The 17,249-nt window shown below is 40.1% G+C and overlaps 1 protein-coding gene across 1 annotated transcript in view; it reads left to right on the top strand.

The window, feature by feature from the left end:
- The window catches only part of cacna1g (calcium channel, voltage-dependent, T type, alpha 1G subunit), a 695,215-nt gene that overhangs the window by 656,160 nt on the left and 21,806 nt on the right, over positions 1 to 17,249 (top strand). The window contains 5 exon segments of the mRNA XM_051939241.1: positions 4,031 to 4,101; positions 8,432 to 8,510; positions 8,858 to 8,979; positions 10,994 to 11,416; positions 13,506 to 13,658. Of these exon segments, the coding sequence (XP_051795201.1) occupies positions 4,031 to 4,101; positions 8,432 to 8,510; positions 8,858 to 8,979; positions 10,994 to 11,416; positions 13,506 to 13,658 (848 nt within the window).

Below are 17,249 nucleotides of genomic sequence, written 5' to 3'. Positions count from 1 at the left end.
TAGGAGTGAAGAATTCTAAAGATTCATCAGGTCTAACGGCCAATTCAAAAGCTAAAGACAGCTGTTCACAAACGCTATCCATCCAACCTCACTGAGCTCGAGCTCTTTTGCAAGGAAGAATGGGCAAGAATTTCAGTCTCTCGATGTGCAAAACTGATAGAGATATACCCCAAGCAACTTGCAGCTGTAATTGCAGCAAAAGGTGGCGCTACAAGGTATTAATGCAAGGGGGCCGAATAATATTGCACGCCCCACTTTTCAGGTTTTTATTTGTTAAAAAAGTTTAAAATATCCAATAAATTTTGTTCCACTTCACGATTGTGTCCCACTTGTTGTTGATTCTTGACAAAAATTTAAAATTTTATATCTTTATGTTTGAAGCCTGAAATGTGGCGAAAGGTTGAAAAGTTCAAGGGGGCCGAATACTTTCACAAGGCACTGTATATGCCTTATACCCACTAGAAAAGGTCCTGAATTTCCATATAACCACTTAAAAATGCGCAAACATATGTATCAGTATGTTTTTTGACATAACGTTCGCTTTCCCGTTCATAAATTCGTCTTCTCTGTGTCAGGAAGCGGTGAAGCTGGCTGGGACGGGGGAAGGTGTCTGGCTGAGAACAGGACTCACTAAAGGCCGACCACGGTCCGGATCTGGACCCAGACGCCGTCTATACGGGTGTAAATTTGACAGGTCGCTTCTATTTTACCGGTGCAGCTTTCCGGTGTTTATCATTGGTCTGTCAGCTCAGAAACGCACAGACCAATTATGTACGAGTTCAGGCATCCCACGTGACGCTACTCAGCCAATGACGTCGCTGAATTGCATCGCCGCTCTGCCTTCAAAAACCAGTTGAGAGATGAGCGACAAAGAGGACAGTAGTGATGGAAGTTCGGCACTTTACAGAGAGCTTTTGGCACGGCTTCCAAAGAAAAGCCGGACTTTTCGGCTCCCAATTTATTATTGCTTGTAGCCTCATATTTAGCCTAACCAGGCAAATATGAATCATTTGTGTTTTGACAAACACTTTTTCATTCAGTGTTTTTATGAGAAGTCTTATAATTGACTCATTTTGTGTTAGGAATGGGGGGGTGTGGAGAACCCAGGCGCAGACATCACAGACAGAACACTGGGCATAGTTAAAAGAATTTATTAACAAAATCAAAAAACCTTTACAAACTGAAAGCGAGACTGGAGTGGACAAAAAACTAGACAGAGGCAAAACAGCAAGACTAAAGAGGTACTTACTTAAGGAGAACAAATGACTAACGCAAGAGCAAACTAGAGTCCAGAGACGAGACACCATGAGACAGGTGGGTGGAGGGGGTCAGGATGGAGGGCGAAAAAACAATGAGTCCATATCAGTCTTGGGCCCCTAAGGCACACAAAAGTCCAAAACAAAAACAAAAACAGCGTCCCAAGCCAGTCCAACAACCTCAAAAGAAAAACAAAGTCACTGGTAAGTCCAAAACCAAAAAACAAAATATGTCCCAAGAGGAAATCGCTCTGGGGACCGCCGGAGACTGCAGCGAAACCACTCTGGAGGCCGGCAGCGAAACCACTCTGGAGGCCGGCAGCGAAAGCGGCGGCTAATGAGGCGAGGACCCTCTGGCGGCCGGGCTGGAGGCTGGCGGCGGTGGATGAGATGAGGACCCTCTGGCAGCTGGGCTGGAGGCCAGCTGTGAATTTTTTGCACAAAAACAAATGAACAAAACTCTGCACATGAACCCACAGAACCAGAACAGAAACAGAACCAAACTCAGTATTCAAACAGTATAAATGTCCTCAGTGTAGGTTGACATTCAGAAAAATCAGAAGCCCGAGCTCGGATGGGCTGATACCATTTCTTCTTTCAGTGAATATCTGCCGTGTTTTTGAGAAGATTCTCTCAGATGGAAGAAGTTGTCTCTCCTCCATCACCTTCACCAGGTGGGGCAGACTGAGGCCTTGTCCTGCCTCCAGCTCAGTGGGTCGTCTGCTGGTTGGATGAGGGGTTCCTCTACATATGATCCTCCATTACCACATCAGCTGTAGGATTTCTCCTTGCAGCATCTCCTGTAGCTCTTCCATCAAAGAGCCTCCACACAGCAGAAGTTTGAGATTCCTCCTCCACTTTGTCCTCTAATGGTGGAGGTGTCAGGCTGCTGCTGCTGCTCTTATTCTCTGAAGTGTCTCATCAACAGCTCTGTTGTCACTGAAGGCAAGCTTCTTTAATCTAGGATCCAGTAACATGTTTTCTGCGAGGACAGTGTTAAACTCCATACTCCATTAAATATGTTAGGAGTCAGCTTTTCAGATTCACTACAAAGCATCGACTCTTAGAGTTGTATCTTTTGCACATTATATATCAGTGGAGAACAGACTGTGGTCACATGCTGAACAAAGGTATAACAAAATGAAAAAGAACAGAGTAAAAGAGATGTCAATCAAGCTCCATCTGTACACAGATAACTCAGAGAGGAGGTTTCGCTAGAAAACTGGTGTAGTCACCTGGGTGTGTCGGACCAATTTACTGTTAGCTATGCACAGAAAAGTGGGATTATTGTGATGCTATAAGCCGTTTTTAAAGAAGGCATTACAAAAAAGCACAATGGCAGACTCACATTGTCATTGTGTTCCAAGGCCTTCAATCTGAACCAGCTTAAATGGGATTCACTTTTCATTAATTTGATCATTTTCACTGGTGCTTTTCATACTGTGGCTGTTGAAATATCTTGTGTGAAGGCCCACTGGTTGGACACCCACTCGTGCTCCATGCTGCTACATTCACTTTACATCAGAAGTATTTGTAATCGGGTTTAATTACCTTGAACAATGAGCATTGGCAGATGTGAGGCATCTGTGTTTCCAAGTTATAATTAGAACTTCGATGTTGACTTGAATGCTATTAAGGGGAAAGCTGATTATTACAGGAACTTCTATATGATATGAATGAGCTGGTTAATGATTTGGCACAGTCTCTGAAAAAGGCAGCAGTTTTCCATGAAGTCAAATTGCTCATTTCATGGAATCTGCAAGTGTTTTCTATATGACCAGTCACTTACCCTACTTTGGTGATTCATATTATTTACAAGTGGACTGAACTGCTTCCATGGAAAGATATGAGCGCAGTATGGGATTGTCAATGAACCATTAGATTCATATGTAAATACATATATATTTTATGCTAGAATATAAAGCACGTTGTGTTCCTGAAAATGGGGAAGAATTTCAAGGAACAAAGTATTCAATTTAGTTTTATATACACCATACCGTTCAAAAGTATGGGGTTAACTTAGAAATGTCCTTATTTTTGGAAGCGAAGCTGTTTTTGCAATGAAGATAAGATTAGTCAGGCTGCTCCGGCAGTAAGGTGTCACCCTGTGACGAGATGACAGCAGACAGGTTGATCTGACGCTGCCTTCACTGCAGCGCCGGTCTTTATCGTGCATCATGACGAGATGAGCTGCAGATGTACCGGTGCAGATCATCTCATTCATGCCGACCACCTGCAGTGGCCGAGACAACATGCACACATTCGTGAAAAAAAAATTTCACAGGGTTTCCATTCTTGATGTAGATTTCAGATTGTGTTGTTAGCAAAGCTTCAGTGACCAACTACAGAGGTGTTTCTCTAGTCTTTCAGCTGGTTTGTTTGGCCATGTTTTTCGCAATTACACTTTACTCACCCAGGACAAATGAGGGTTCTTTTCTTGCGGTGTTCCTTCAGTATTTTGTGTCTATCTCTACTTTTCCGTGTCAAGGAAAAGGTACCAATGGAGGTGCATTGGTACCTCCATTGGTACCTCGTCTCCATATCAGTGATCTTCAAAAATCATGAGGCTGCAACCTCAATCATGCCATCTGAAAGCAAAATGTTGTTTAAAATCTGTGACTATGCTAGCCGAGAATAATTAGACTGTGAGGAAAAGACAGGATGGCACCAGGCCCTGTTCTGTTCTGTTCTGTTCTGTTCTGTAAGACTGAAAAATCTTAATATTGGTGAGGCAATCTTTCATTTGCTGTGTTTGTAAACTTGTGTCCCCACAGTATTGAAGCTCTTGAAGATGGCAGTGGGGATGAGAGCTTTGCTGGACACTGTTATGCAAGCCCTGCCTCAGGTAAACAGTCAACACTGCTAAACAACATCCGCCACTCAATTCTCTTTCCTTCCTCATCTATGTTTTTCTCCATGGATTTCACATCCTAACAAGTCCCACAGGAGCTGTCCCTAAAAATACACCCCAGAAGCATTTTGTTTTTGCTACATATTCTTCTGTTTCAGGGTGTCGTCTTTTCCCATGAGTTTTTTTTTCACTCAGCTCTAGAGATTGGGATGTGAATGTAGCTTGAGGTTTTGTTATGTACAGTGGTGGGTGGATGATGGAGTTGGTAAATTAGAGCAACTTCTTCCGTAGTTTGGATTTAGTGAAAAATAAAATACAATGCTGTATGTTCTCAGCATTCTTTGGTACCACCTCTGATGATTTCATTCCGAGCGACACAGAGAATAAGTCCAGATTCATTTCCACCCTAGCTCGTCATAAATGTTCATGTTAAATATAATGATATAGGGGGTGGTGGGGGTGTGAGCAGATTGCTTCATGCTGAATAGCAATGACAGGAGCAGACCCTAAAGCTTTTTTTTTTTTTTTTACCTAAACCCGCCTCTGTATCAAAGCTGTAAATCCTTATTATCCCTTTCGTGTTTGTCCATAATCAGCAGCACCCCTTTGTGCTTTGCTTCTATCTTTGCTGCTGTGTGTCATGGAATGTATTTAAAAATGGACAATATGTCACCACTTCTTCAGACTGTGCGAAAGTGAGGTGGAAATGGGCATCATTTGCAACTAGAGTCTGCAAATTCACTATACGATTGAGACGTGCTAATTTAATTTCCAAATGTGAACACAGACCTCTCATTCACTTCTGATTATCTTGGATCTTTAATAGTTTTCAATTTAAAATTGACGAGTATATAGCTAGCTCGGCATATATGCCTTTGGCTTGGATTGCATCTGACTTAAGTATTGGGGGTCAGAAAGAAGAATACATTGACTATAAAAGTTTATGTAGTTTTGAAGTTTGACAAGTGAAGCCAGTAAAGAAGGGACTTAAACCTGCATTCTTTCAAAAAGTCAACAGGGGCCGAGCCTTCTGGTTCAATTCATCAATCCATCCATTATCTATACACCGTTTAATCCTCATTAGGATCATGGAGACACTGGAGTCTATCCCATCTGACTTAGGGTGAAGGCAGGGGACACCCCTGACAAGCAGTCTATCACAGGGCTACATATAAAGACACAATCACACTCACACCTGCAGACAATTTAAAGTTATCAGTTAACCTTAGCATGTTTTTGGACTGTGGAAGGAATCCAGAGTACGCGGAGAAAACTCACGCATGCACAGGGAGAACTCGCAAACTCCACAGAAGGATCCCAGGAAGGCCAGGACCCAAACCGGGGATCTTCTAGCTGCAAGGCGAAAGTGCTAACCACCAAGCTACTGTGCAGCCCTAGTTTAATTCAGTTCTGCTCAAATGAGTTTTATACTATATAGTTGCAACTTACTACATATGTCATCTCATGGCACTTCATGTCATTCGGTGAAGACCTTCCAAAATCACGAAACAAAACCCAAGGAATTGAAACTTCTCCCTTTGAACAAGCTATTTGCTAACAGTGAGGAGGGTCATTCCAGGTGAAATGACCAGATATTCCTTGAGGGTGTTGCTGCACCATTTTCAAATTCGTCTTAAATTTGCATGCCATTAGATAGTCACAAAAGTACTTTCTACGCAAAATTGTAATAGCTCAAATAGTTTCTGAGTTGTGGGGGTCTGAAGTTTTCAGAATTTGGGCTATAAAAAGCTTCGCCATGGTTTTTTGCATCTTTAAGTGGTTAATTCTCAGTCTCTAGACATACCAGAGAGCTGTGAGTTGGTAAACAAGGCCTCTGCGTGTAGCTAGTGCCCCACAAACATCCCCAGGTGTTTCCCTACACTGTGCAGGCCATGGGGGCTTGCTAAAAATGCTAAAAATTAAGAAAAACCTACTTGCGAGTGGGGTTTGGGACCTTAAAAGTACTAGAAATACTGTACAGAAGTGTTCTAACACCCCTGGGTTCCATTCTACACGAGCTTGTGTGATAACTTAGCAAACTGGAGCTTTCTAAGCACCTCAGTTTGGAAAATATGAGCTACCAAATTTGGATGAAATTTTTAATGACTATTTTTGGTGGCACCAGAGACCCGAAATTTTTCTACAAGACAGTTCCATCTGTCTTCTATCACTGTACAAAAAAGCAGCAGGGTTATATTTGTAGTTACTGAGATATTCTTACTCAAAATGGCATGGGTAATGTCAAAATCGTTTTTTGCTTTTCAGTACTTTAAATTGGGATACAAGTATTAGTAGTCATTCCAATGGTAGTATTATGCATGTTTTGTTCTTTTTGAAATGTTAGTTGTTAAAATAGCCTATACCTAAGTTCTAACTTAGGTATAGTTTATTTTGTTTGTAGGTAGCAAAATATTATGTGTCATGTTTGCTTGTAACATGACATTGTACAATTAGATTTAACATGTTAAATCCCACTGCACTGATACTGTAAAATTCAACATTATTGTTGTTATTTTTAAATTAATCAACCATGAACTACTACAGAGCTCCCTGAATTCAAGTTAGTACATGTAATTTGTATGTGTATGTTATAATTACATGTATGCATTCCAAATGGGTGTCAACATATCATGATATCTACAGGTATGGCTCTAAACTAAACCTTGTGACACAAAAAGGGCATTACACTTTTTGAAGGTATTTAAAAATAACAACAAAAATAAAACCTACTCGCGAGTAGGTTTTTCTTCATTTTTAGCATTTTTAGCAAGCCCCCATGGCCTGCACAGTGTAGGGAAACACCTGGGGATGTTTGTGGGGCACTGGCTACATGCAGAGGCCTTGTTTACCAACTCACAGCTCTCTGGTATGTCTAGAGGCTGAGAATAAACTACTTAAAGATGAAAAAAAAAAAAAACCCTGGCGAAGCTTTTTATTGCCCAAATTCTGAATATTTCAGACCCCCACAACTCAGAAACTATTTGAGCTACAGGCCTACAATTTTGGGTAGAAAGTACTTTTGTAACTATCTAGTGACATGCAAATTTAGGACTAATTTGAAAATGGTGTGGTAACCACCATCTGGTGAAACCACACGGAATGACCCAGGATGAAAGTATCTCCCCTTTAACAGGAAGAAACCTGCAGCAGACTCTTGCTTCTGACTTGATTTTTTGCTCAGCAAATATTTTATTAACAAGTTTACGATCTAAATTACTTCTTTGAAGTCGTTTTCAAGACAGTGTGATGTTCATTTTGTAGATATGACCCCATTTAGCATAAATTAGACGATACATGGCATTATGTTTTAGAGTGTCACTAAATTGTGACGGAAGTGTCCAAACATATGTGTCCTCAGTTAGATCAACCGTGCACTAGTTTTGTCTGCTTTCAAAATAGCAAGATGGCGATGGAAAAATGCCAAGCTTGTGGCTTCAAAACCAACAGGCGACAACTATCTTTATATATAGTCTGTGGGCAGGAGGAACAGCTAAACACCAACCCCAGTCACTACTGTGCAGAGTCTGGATGCCGGACATGCTAATGTGTGCAGCTTACATTACAGCAGACAGATGTGCTATTAACTTCATTTCTACCATTTTTGCTTTTGTGTGTCTAATTTTAAAGGATTAAATGAGGGTGACCCCAAACTTTGAATGGTATTTTGTATACATTACTACTAAATAAAAAGCAACCCACAGATTTAATAAATATTTCCATTAACATATGTGTGGTAAAGGCGGGATCGAATCTCAGACATGTAATCATCATCATCTGTGGCAGAATGATGATTCTGATGAGTATTCCTCTGATGCAGTTTCCATTTTAAATATTGCTTTGAATCCCACACTATTAACTGGTGTTATCGAGCAGAGCCAAACTCCAAAAAACAGACAAGGACCATTTCTGCAATAAAATTTGTCAATTCCAATAAAGATGTAAGGAAGTTGTTTAATTCTCTGAGAGAATGGCACGTCTTTGCTAAGAACAGAGAGAGATTGTGGATCCAGGTGCATTGAGGTACCTGTGGAATGATGCGGGTGGCCTTTGAAATAGAATATTATTATTGAGTCACAAAAAATAAAAATTTTGTGTTAAATAAAATGGTTAACTAAAATGTTATGAGTGCCCACCAAAGCAGTCTCATGCCCTGAATGTGCCCACCCCCAACAAACTTCTATACTCTCCCCTGAGGTCTTCATCATGACCCTCCATTTATTTTTTCCCGAGAATGAGCTGTGTGTTGTCCTTCCATATTGGTTTATTTTGCCTGTGATTTCTCTCCTCTGACTAATCCCTCTGTCCTCTATTTGTCTCTCTGCAGGTGGGCAATCTGGGTCTCCTCTTCATGCTCCTCTTCTTTATATTTGCAGCATTGGGAGTGGAGCTGTTTGGTGACATAAGTAAGAGCACATGCACTTTGCAAACAGACACTTGAGACAGTAAAGACTCTCACTCGAACACCCTGCGCAGGTCATGCACTCAGTGCATGGCTATGCACTGAGTGTTTAATTCTTCCCTCAGTGGGTTTAATCTATATGATGTTAATTGCTTTCTAGGATCCTTTGTTGAAATACCATATTGATCTCACTAATTGTGTCTCGTAGTGTCACAGTAATTATCCTCTCACCGCAGAGCCCTGGGAAAAGCTACGGAAGTTGCTATCTATCGAATTTCATGTCTCCTTTTTAGCTCTCTTTTGGCTATTCCTCCCCCTTTATGTCCTGCCTGCTTCTTGTCATCTCCACAGTTTGCGATGAGGTCCACCAGTGTGAGGGTCTGGGGCGATATGCTACATTTAGGAACTTTGGAATGGCATTTCTGCTGCTCTTCAGAGTTGCCACCGGAGACAACTGGAACGGCATAATGAAGGTGAAACTCACACTGCAGCTCCAAAACTCACACACACACTTCACATTTATTCATTTATTAATCAGTGCTGACAGTCAGTTTCCCTGCAAATCATATTAAAATCACAAGATAAATTGAATGATTTGCACTTAATCTAATGTAAATGCAGTGCCTGCATTAGTGGTGTGACCTTTATGTAGTGAGGAAGAAAATAACAGTGTGGAGGTCATGACTTCACCTACCACCTCCCTGGCCTTTTGTGCCATGCTGATACTATCCAGAAGAAATGCAGAAATTAATTAGTTTCAAAAAAACCCAGAGTGGAATATTTGCTCTAGATTTGTAGCTTTTGTTTTTCCAAGTACTAAACAATTAAGCTCCTTTAGTTCTTATTTTATCTTGGCTTATTTACATTGTCAGCATCAGTATGCTAACGCAGCAGCCATGTTCACTACCTCAGTTTAGTTTGGTGTTGGTTTCATTTACTAATTATAACTAAAGAGGTATTTGGTCTGGACAGACACGTTGGGTCCACATTTAGTTGAGTTCCTCTCCGAGTATTTGTTGCAGTGATCAAAAAACTGCACTACTTCACATTTCCAATAGTTGTAGTTGCTTGTTTATGCAATGAAGTGTCATAATAAAAAAATAATTTTGTATCTACATCAAATCTAATTATAGGTCTTGCACCCATCTCTACACATGTAACACAATTCTATAAAACATAATTTCACAATTCAGAAAACAAAATTTCCTTGACGTAAAGGGTAATACCAAAGAAAACTGCAACTATCCTGATCTTTCAACATTTGATCTGAAAATGTGTGAAAATGTGTCAAACATGCGGCCCACAGGCCAAAACCAGTCCACCAGAGAGTCTAATCCGGCCAGCTGGAAGGCTTTGTAAAGTGTAAAAATTACAGAGAAGTCATTAACTGCAAATTGTAAATTTCTAAAACTATAAATTTAAACTAATTTCTAGACCTTGACAAGTTGTTTTGATCATAAAGTACAATACTATATTGCTCATTGTTCTTTTGTCATTTTGTGTCTCATTTTTGTAATAGTTTGTCTTGTTTTTGTTGCTTTGTTTTTTTGTCTGACTTTTGTCATTTTGATCATAAAGTACAATAATGTATCACTGAGTTCGTGATGACTGTGACTAAATGTTTTGTGTCTTTATAGATCCACTGTGATCTAAGTTGTAATGTGTAAATGATAAACTGAGGTATAATGTTGTTGAAATTAAATGTATTTTGCTTAAGAAATTTCAGGTTGTTCATAATGTTTTGTAAAAAAAAATTCCTTAAATTTGAATATTTTCAGAGCCTAAACTACTTGTCAAAAGTTTGAATACATCTTTTCATTCAATGTTTTTTATTTAATTATTTTGTACGTTGTAGAAAACGACTGAAGACATCAAAACTATAAAAGAATATATATGGAATTATGTTGTAAATAAAAAATGTTAATCTTGAGTATATATCTAAAACTGTAGAAAAAAATAAACAATAAAAAGCATTGAATGAGAAGGTATGTCTAAACCTTTGACTGATAGTGTCCTGTTTTGCACTAAAACAAAGGAAAAATTTAAAGTTATCGATTACTATGCTCTGATTTTACTGGTCCGGCCTGCTTGAGATCAAATTGGGTTGAATGTGGCCACTGAATTAAAATCAGTTTTACACCCTTTGCCCAGACTAATAACACAGTATGTACGCCAGCTCTCATAATGATCAATATAAAAGCTTAAAAGTAAAGGTAGCGGAATTGTCTTGAAAATAGCTGAGAGCTCAATGGGTTGAGTAAAGTTTTAAAATTTTGCCCAGATTGTGTTGTTTGATGAAAAGTGATAAACGTTATCACAAAATGAGTATGATTGATTAATCATACTCATTTTTACGACTACACATGCATGCATGTATAATCAAGGTAAGTAAATTAAAATATTTCTCCTATCTTGACTGAATACTGCTTAAGTGCTGCTCAAGCTTTTGTCGATATGCTCATGTAGAGTTTTCATGTTTTCTTCCAGGACACATTGAGGGACTGTGCAACCGGGACCACTACCTGCTACAACACTGTGGTTTCTCCCATCTACTTTGTCTCCTTCGTCTTGACCGCTCAATTTGTTCTGGTCAATGTGGTCATTGCAGTCCTGATGAAACACCTGGAGGAGAGCAACAAGGAAGCCAAGGAAGAGGCAGAGCTGGAAGCAGAGTTAGAACTGGAGCTCCAGATGGACGGAGGGGACATGGCAGCCAGGTCACCCCAGCTCAACCCTCTGGCACTGGGCTTGGACAGGTCGAGTTCTGGAGGTTCCCCCTGGAGGTCCATTGGAGGAGGGGACATGGAGCAGGAAAGGGAAGGTCCTATGGACTCACCCACTGCTGATATAACCAGAGACTCTGTAAACATCAGAACAGAACCCTCCTCATGCCTGGAGCCCCAGTTGGAGGTAAGGTGTTTTTTGCCACTGCTATGGTATGTGTGTGCATTAGACATGGCAAGTGTGTTTTTGGTTATGATATTGATGCCAGTCCCCTTACATGTGATGTTATATCAGTATCAGAGCACCTTGATCACTTTGTTGTCTTGGAGTATGTATTATTCAACATTCACATTATTGTGCCTGTTCAGAAAATGTCAAGGTCAGATTATTCGATTCTCATTGATCCAAGCAGCATCCTGTATGACGTGATAGATATGATGAGGTCACTTCATGCTGTGGTCCAGGCTGTGAGACCAGTCAGATGACCCCTACATCTCTGTTCACTAGTTCTGACTCCAGTCCAACCCATTAATTAATTCTCGGGCTCGTGCTGAGGAATGCTGAGCATGCCGAATGGTATCTAAAATAATGGATTTCTTGCGTTTCCTGCTCTTTACTGTCTTGATTTAATAACTGTAGTCCATGTGTAAATAAACTAAGGCAGACATGTCTATACTAGGTGGTATTCACTAGACAGTCTCAACCCGGTCTCACGGGGATTCGTGAAACTGTCACGTAAGTTTTAGTTTCGGTTTCGTGCGCACCAACACGATTTCGTCATGTTTTTCGTGCCGCTCACCACGAAATGTTTTTCGCTGTGGTAATCACATCTGAAAGTGGTTTATACCGGCGGATTCATGACGATCTAAGCTGTCCATTGGCGTATACTGCTTGTGTGATCGCGTTTGCGGCCGCCGGCCGCCGGACATTCTTGAAATTCCTATGCAAATTGGTAAGTGTACCACCGGCTTATGGTTAGGTTATGGTTAGGGTTATGGTTAGGGTTATGTTTAGGGACGATGTCATGCAAAATATAGCGTTGGATTCGCCACGGTTTTACATTAAAAATATAATATACACATTCTTTTGAAATACGTTCTGAGTGGCACGAAAAGTCCGCCGTTTAAAATACATTGGTGCGCATTTCGTGGTGAGCGGCACGAAAAACATGACGAAATCGTGTTGGTGCACACGAAACCGAAACTAAAACTTACGTGACAGTTTCACGAATCCCCGTGAGATCGGGCTGACAGTCTGGCATCATTTCAAAAATATATGTGGATGCATTTACGTGAAATATATCCAAAATCAGGGTCACAGTTGTAAGCATACGCTTGGACACAAACCTCTAGACTAAAATACTTGTAAAAAAAATATATAAAAATCACTGTTAAATGTGTTTTCTCTACCACTCATGTACTACACAGCAGTTTTCAGTGCATATTCTCTTCACTTTTCAGACACGTTTGAAAGCGTGTGTGGGTTGTTAAGTCAAAAACGTACACAGAAAATATATCTTTATGCAAATGTATTATTCTGTGGGGCCTATACTGACCCATATTAGAATGGTTTACAGTTTGTGTGCATTCATGACTGCGTGTGTGTATGTGTGTCTGTGTGTATGTATTTGTGTTGCGCTGGTCCCTGTAGAGGACATGCCAGTCATAGACAGGTCACAGTGGCATGGGAAAGCTGGACCACAGGGCCTTGCTGTTCACTTCAACAGCTATTTCCAGACAGCAGGGAACTTTTTGGGATAGGAAATAGAGGTCTCACTATCGTTATGTTTCCCCTTTAAGATGTTATCCATCTTCCTCTGCTGTTGTCAATTCCCTCTGTTGCCCTGTGGAAGATCGGCTCTGCTGCAGTGTTGTAGCGCCCCCTTCTGGGTTTAAATGGTAACATGTGAGCTTGTGAAGGATGCTGATGTAGAAAAAGTGTTGTGCGGTATATTGTTTTGCTGCACACTGCTTCAATGTCTTAATGGGTCATTTTAGTGAAACTGATCCACGTTTGGTGGAGAATGTAGTTCTCCTGCTTGGATGTGTTTATTCTGCCATTTATGTTTGTATCTGTTTGTTTCTTCTTGATCGACTGTGTTTTTTCCTTCCTTTCTTTCTTTATGATCCATTCTTCTCTCCACATCTTTTCATGTTTCTCTGTGTGGACTTCCGCCTTTCTTCTCCCCTTATCTTTGTCTTTTTTTCCCTCCCCTTCTTTTCCTTTTTTCTCCATTTCTGCATCTGCTCTCTCTTTTCTCTCTGCATTATCCAAGTTTGTCCAGCGGAGAGCGCTGTTTGACTCGGTCTCCCTGGTCATCCAAGGTTCAATGGAGGGGGAGTTGAGTTTGATGGACAACCTGTCTGGTTCTATCTGCCACTACTACGCACTGCCCCCCAAGCCCAGCAAGCACAGGACCGACAAGAAGGTCAATAATCACCAGAAACTCTACAAAATGACTCACTTCCTTCATTTCATCCACTGGTTCTTATTTCTCTGCAACATGCAGGGCTGCACAAGTAATCCATAGGAGAATAAACTGAAATACAGAAGTTGCTAATGAAGATTTTGATTCTCTTATTATCAGAAATCAGTATATTGTAAATATATACACTACCAGGCAAAAGTTTGGACTCACCCCTAATTTTTCTGTGATTGGTTCATATTACCTAAATTATGAGCGCAATTTAGCCGTGTTTCATTTCTAATCACAGTAGAACTATCGATAAAACACTGAAAACAAAATTGAAGCATTTAGCATATAATACTGTTAATAAACTGTCTAAATCCATGACTCATCAAAATAGCATCTGTTAGCTTTGATAACTGCTTGACAAATTCGAGGCGTTCTTGCAATCAGTGACATGAGAGAATGACTTGAAATTTCCTCCCATGCTTCTGCCAACATCTCATGAAGGTTTTCAGCACTGGGGATTGCTTGTTCTTGACGTTTCTGTCCAGTTCATCCCATGCAAGTTCGATGGGGTTAAGGTCAGGGGATTGAGCTGGCCAAGTCATAATCCTTAGCCCTTAGCCTCCCCTCCTCTTCTTTCTTGGCCAAATACCTCTGACACAGTTTGGAGGTGTGCTTCAGATGGTTGTCTTGTTGTAGTGTGAATGGCTGTCCCACTAAACGCAGCCCAGAAGGAATGGCATGCCTCTGTAAGATACTGTGGTATCCATGCTGATTCAGAATTCCTGTGACTTTGTGCAGATCACCAGTCTGTCCCCCTGTAAAACAGCCCCAGACCATCACACTACCTCCACCATGCTTTACTGTGGGAACAACACACGCAGGAGTCAAGCGTTCTCCAACCCTACATCGAATGTACTTGCGCTGTTTTGATCCAAACATTTCAAACTTTGACTCATCTGTAAACAGAACTGTTTTTCATTCTTCTACAGTCCAGTTTCTATGTTCTTTTGCCCACTGAAGTCTCTTTTCTGAATGTTCTGCTTTCTTAGCAGTGGTTTCCTGGCAGCTACCCTGCCTTTCAGACCAGATTCCCGCAGCCCACGCCGCATAGTATCCACTGACACATTATTGCTCCTGGTTGAGTTTAGCTGAACTCTTATTTCTGAGGCTGTCTTTTGTCTATTTCGAAGACTGGTGACCCTGATGAACTTATCTTCAGCTTTAGACATGACTCCGCTTCTACCAGAATGAAATCTGCCTCCATGTGAACCTGTTTCTCTTCATATCTCTTTAATGTTTTTGCAACTTCACTTTGTGAGACTTTAACTTTCTGAGCAATTTGTCTTGTAGAATAGCCTTCTTTTTTCAAAACCTGAATTTCAATCCTTTTTTCTTTGCTTAACTGAGGTTTTCTGGCCATTATTGTGCTACTTCAGATTTACATAAGTTTCAAATTAGGTAAAGACATTCTTCTTTCCAGAAATTGTCAGTCTTTTATATCAACTCAAAAAGGTAACACAAAATATTTGTGAACAAAGTAAAGAACTGTGAATCAAGGTGTGAAAAACATTCTATTGGGACGGCATAGTTATTACAGGGGACATGCAACCCTTTGTATAGATATTTTAAGTGTTTTAACCAAACAAAAGATAGGGTAATGTTGCTACCTAAACCTTCTGGTAATGCTTTCATCAATAAATGCTTTGAAATATCCCTACTTGAGTGCAATACTTGATTACATTTTGTTCATAGCATAATCATGAATGTTCTTGCAATAATTAGAAATAAGAAATTGATAAAGTTAGCCCTTAATTGGGCTGTTTTGACAGAAATATGGGAAAATTAGGGGCGAGTCTAAACTTTTGCCTGGTAGTGTAAATACATGTGCTTCTAATGCAGTTTTACACACAGGTTTTCGTAAAACAAGTAATAATGACTTTAAAGAATACATATTTTTAATTCTCATTTTTTATGACTTTGAGCTTTACAAGCTAAGTTCCATTCACCTCCATTGTTGGGAGACGTCTCAGAGGTAGGGAAGAGTAAATCAAACCTACTGCATGATTGCATATAATGACAGCAGTGTTTAATGACCTGGGATTCGGACCTCACCAGATGTCACAAGACAAATTTCGGGTGTAAGGTAATTACTGGAGAGAAGGAGAAAAACAAAACTCTGGTAATCAATAGTTTTCTCTACTGTTAATCTTTTCTCTCATGGCATACTGTACTGTAGCGTTACTGTTAATAAGGCCTCGTCAACTATTCACATCATTCTTTGAGTGAACAGTTTAAAAGCTCATGAACATAAAATTTGCAATAAAATGTCATAAGGTACTTTTCCACTGCAGGAACTCTGGCCAGGCATGAGGTGGTGGAAATATTTATAGGAACGACCCCCAAAACAGCCCTTTTAGCCTCTGTGATTTGATTGTATGTCAGATCCAACATCTGTACACCAAATACTAGTTACTGGACATAACCTCAGCTATTTGAGTATGAAATAAATACAATATTGGAGGTTTGCTTTGTTAGCCCACATGATGAATTTGACATTGCTGATAGCGATCTTACAGATGAGAGGACTGCTTCTCGATGAAGACATCAAGACAATTATTTGTCTTCTTCTTAACCATTCAGCGTATAAAACACAACCTGCAGAGTTGTGTTTCAAGGGCTGCTCTGAAATACCAAAGCTTAATTAAGAACATGATGGAGTGATGTAATGATCGGTGTACATTTGTTTGTTTGTCTGCCTGTGCGCAACATTACACAAAAACAGACAAACAGATTTGTATGAAATTTTCAGGGAAGGTCAAAATGACACAAGGACCAACTGGTTACATTTTAGCCATGATGCAGCTTATAGTCTGGATCCACAGATTTATTTAAGATTTCTGTAGCATTGTGAGATAGCACCACAGCGTCACTGCAGCCATGACAAGTAAATACTCCGTCAGCTGCCTGCTGACAATCACATAATTGCGATCTTAATACAGGACTTATCTGTCAGAAAATGATACAATGACTGAGCAGCCTTGGCGGAGTACTGCGCTCTCTAAGTGCTTTTGTTCTTAAGTATTGTTTTCTTCCCCAATAACAGTCCTGAATAAGGGGCAGTTCGTGTGGTTGAGAAACACACAAAAGCTCAGGCAAGTTCCTGCAGTGGATAATAGCTCGCAGGTTCCTGTCAGAAGAGGTCACAAGTAAACAAGTTTCAGAAACATTGAAATCTTTTTTCTAGAGAAAGAAAATGATTGTTTCAATATGCTGAACAGATCCTTTAAAAGAGACAGGTCACCCCTCAAGCATGCAGGTGAGCTATTGAAACATGATTTGCAATTATAAACAGTTGAAATAATCTAATCAGTAACTGGCAGACTTTACGCTTTTTTTTGAAGTTGGTATGAATAAAAATAAAACTTTATAACTCAGCACCAGACCGATCTCTTACAGCCTGACACACTTTTTTTTTAGACAACATAATCTTTGGCCTATAAAGTCGGCAGTTGTGCAAACTAAAGTACATACTGTCTGGGAGAGCTTAGTTTCATAATTCAGTAAAAAAGCATGCAATGCAATGTTTGTTAATATCCTGCAGCC

The sequence above is a fragment of the Acanthochromis polyacanthus genome, chromosome 19, assembly GCF_021347895.1.
Source record: "Acanthochromis polyacanthus isolate Apoly-LR-REF ecotype Palm Island chromosome 19, KAUST_Apoly_ChrSc, whole genome shotgun sequence".
Lineage (NCBI taxonomy): Eukaryota > Metazoa > Chordata > Actinopteri > Pomacentridae > Acanthochromis > Acanthochromis polyacanthus.
This window is presented reverse-complemented; position numbering and strand designations above follow the sequence as displayed.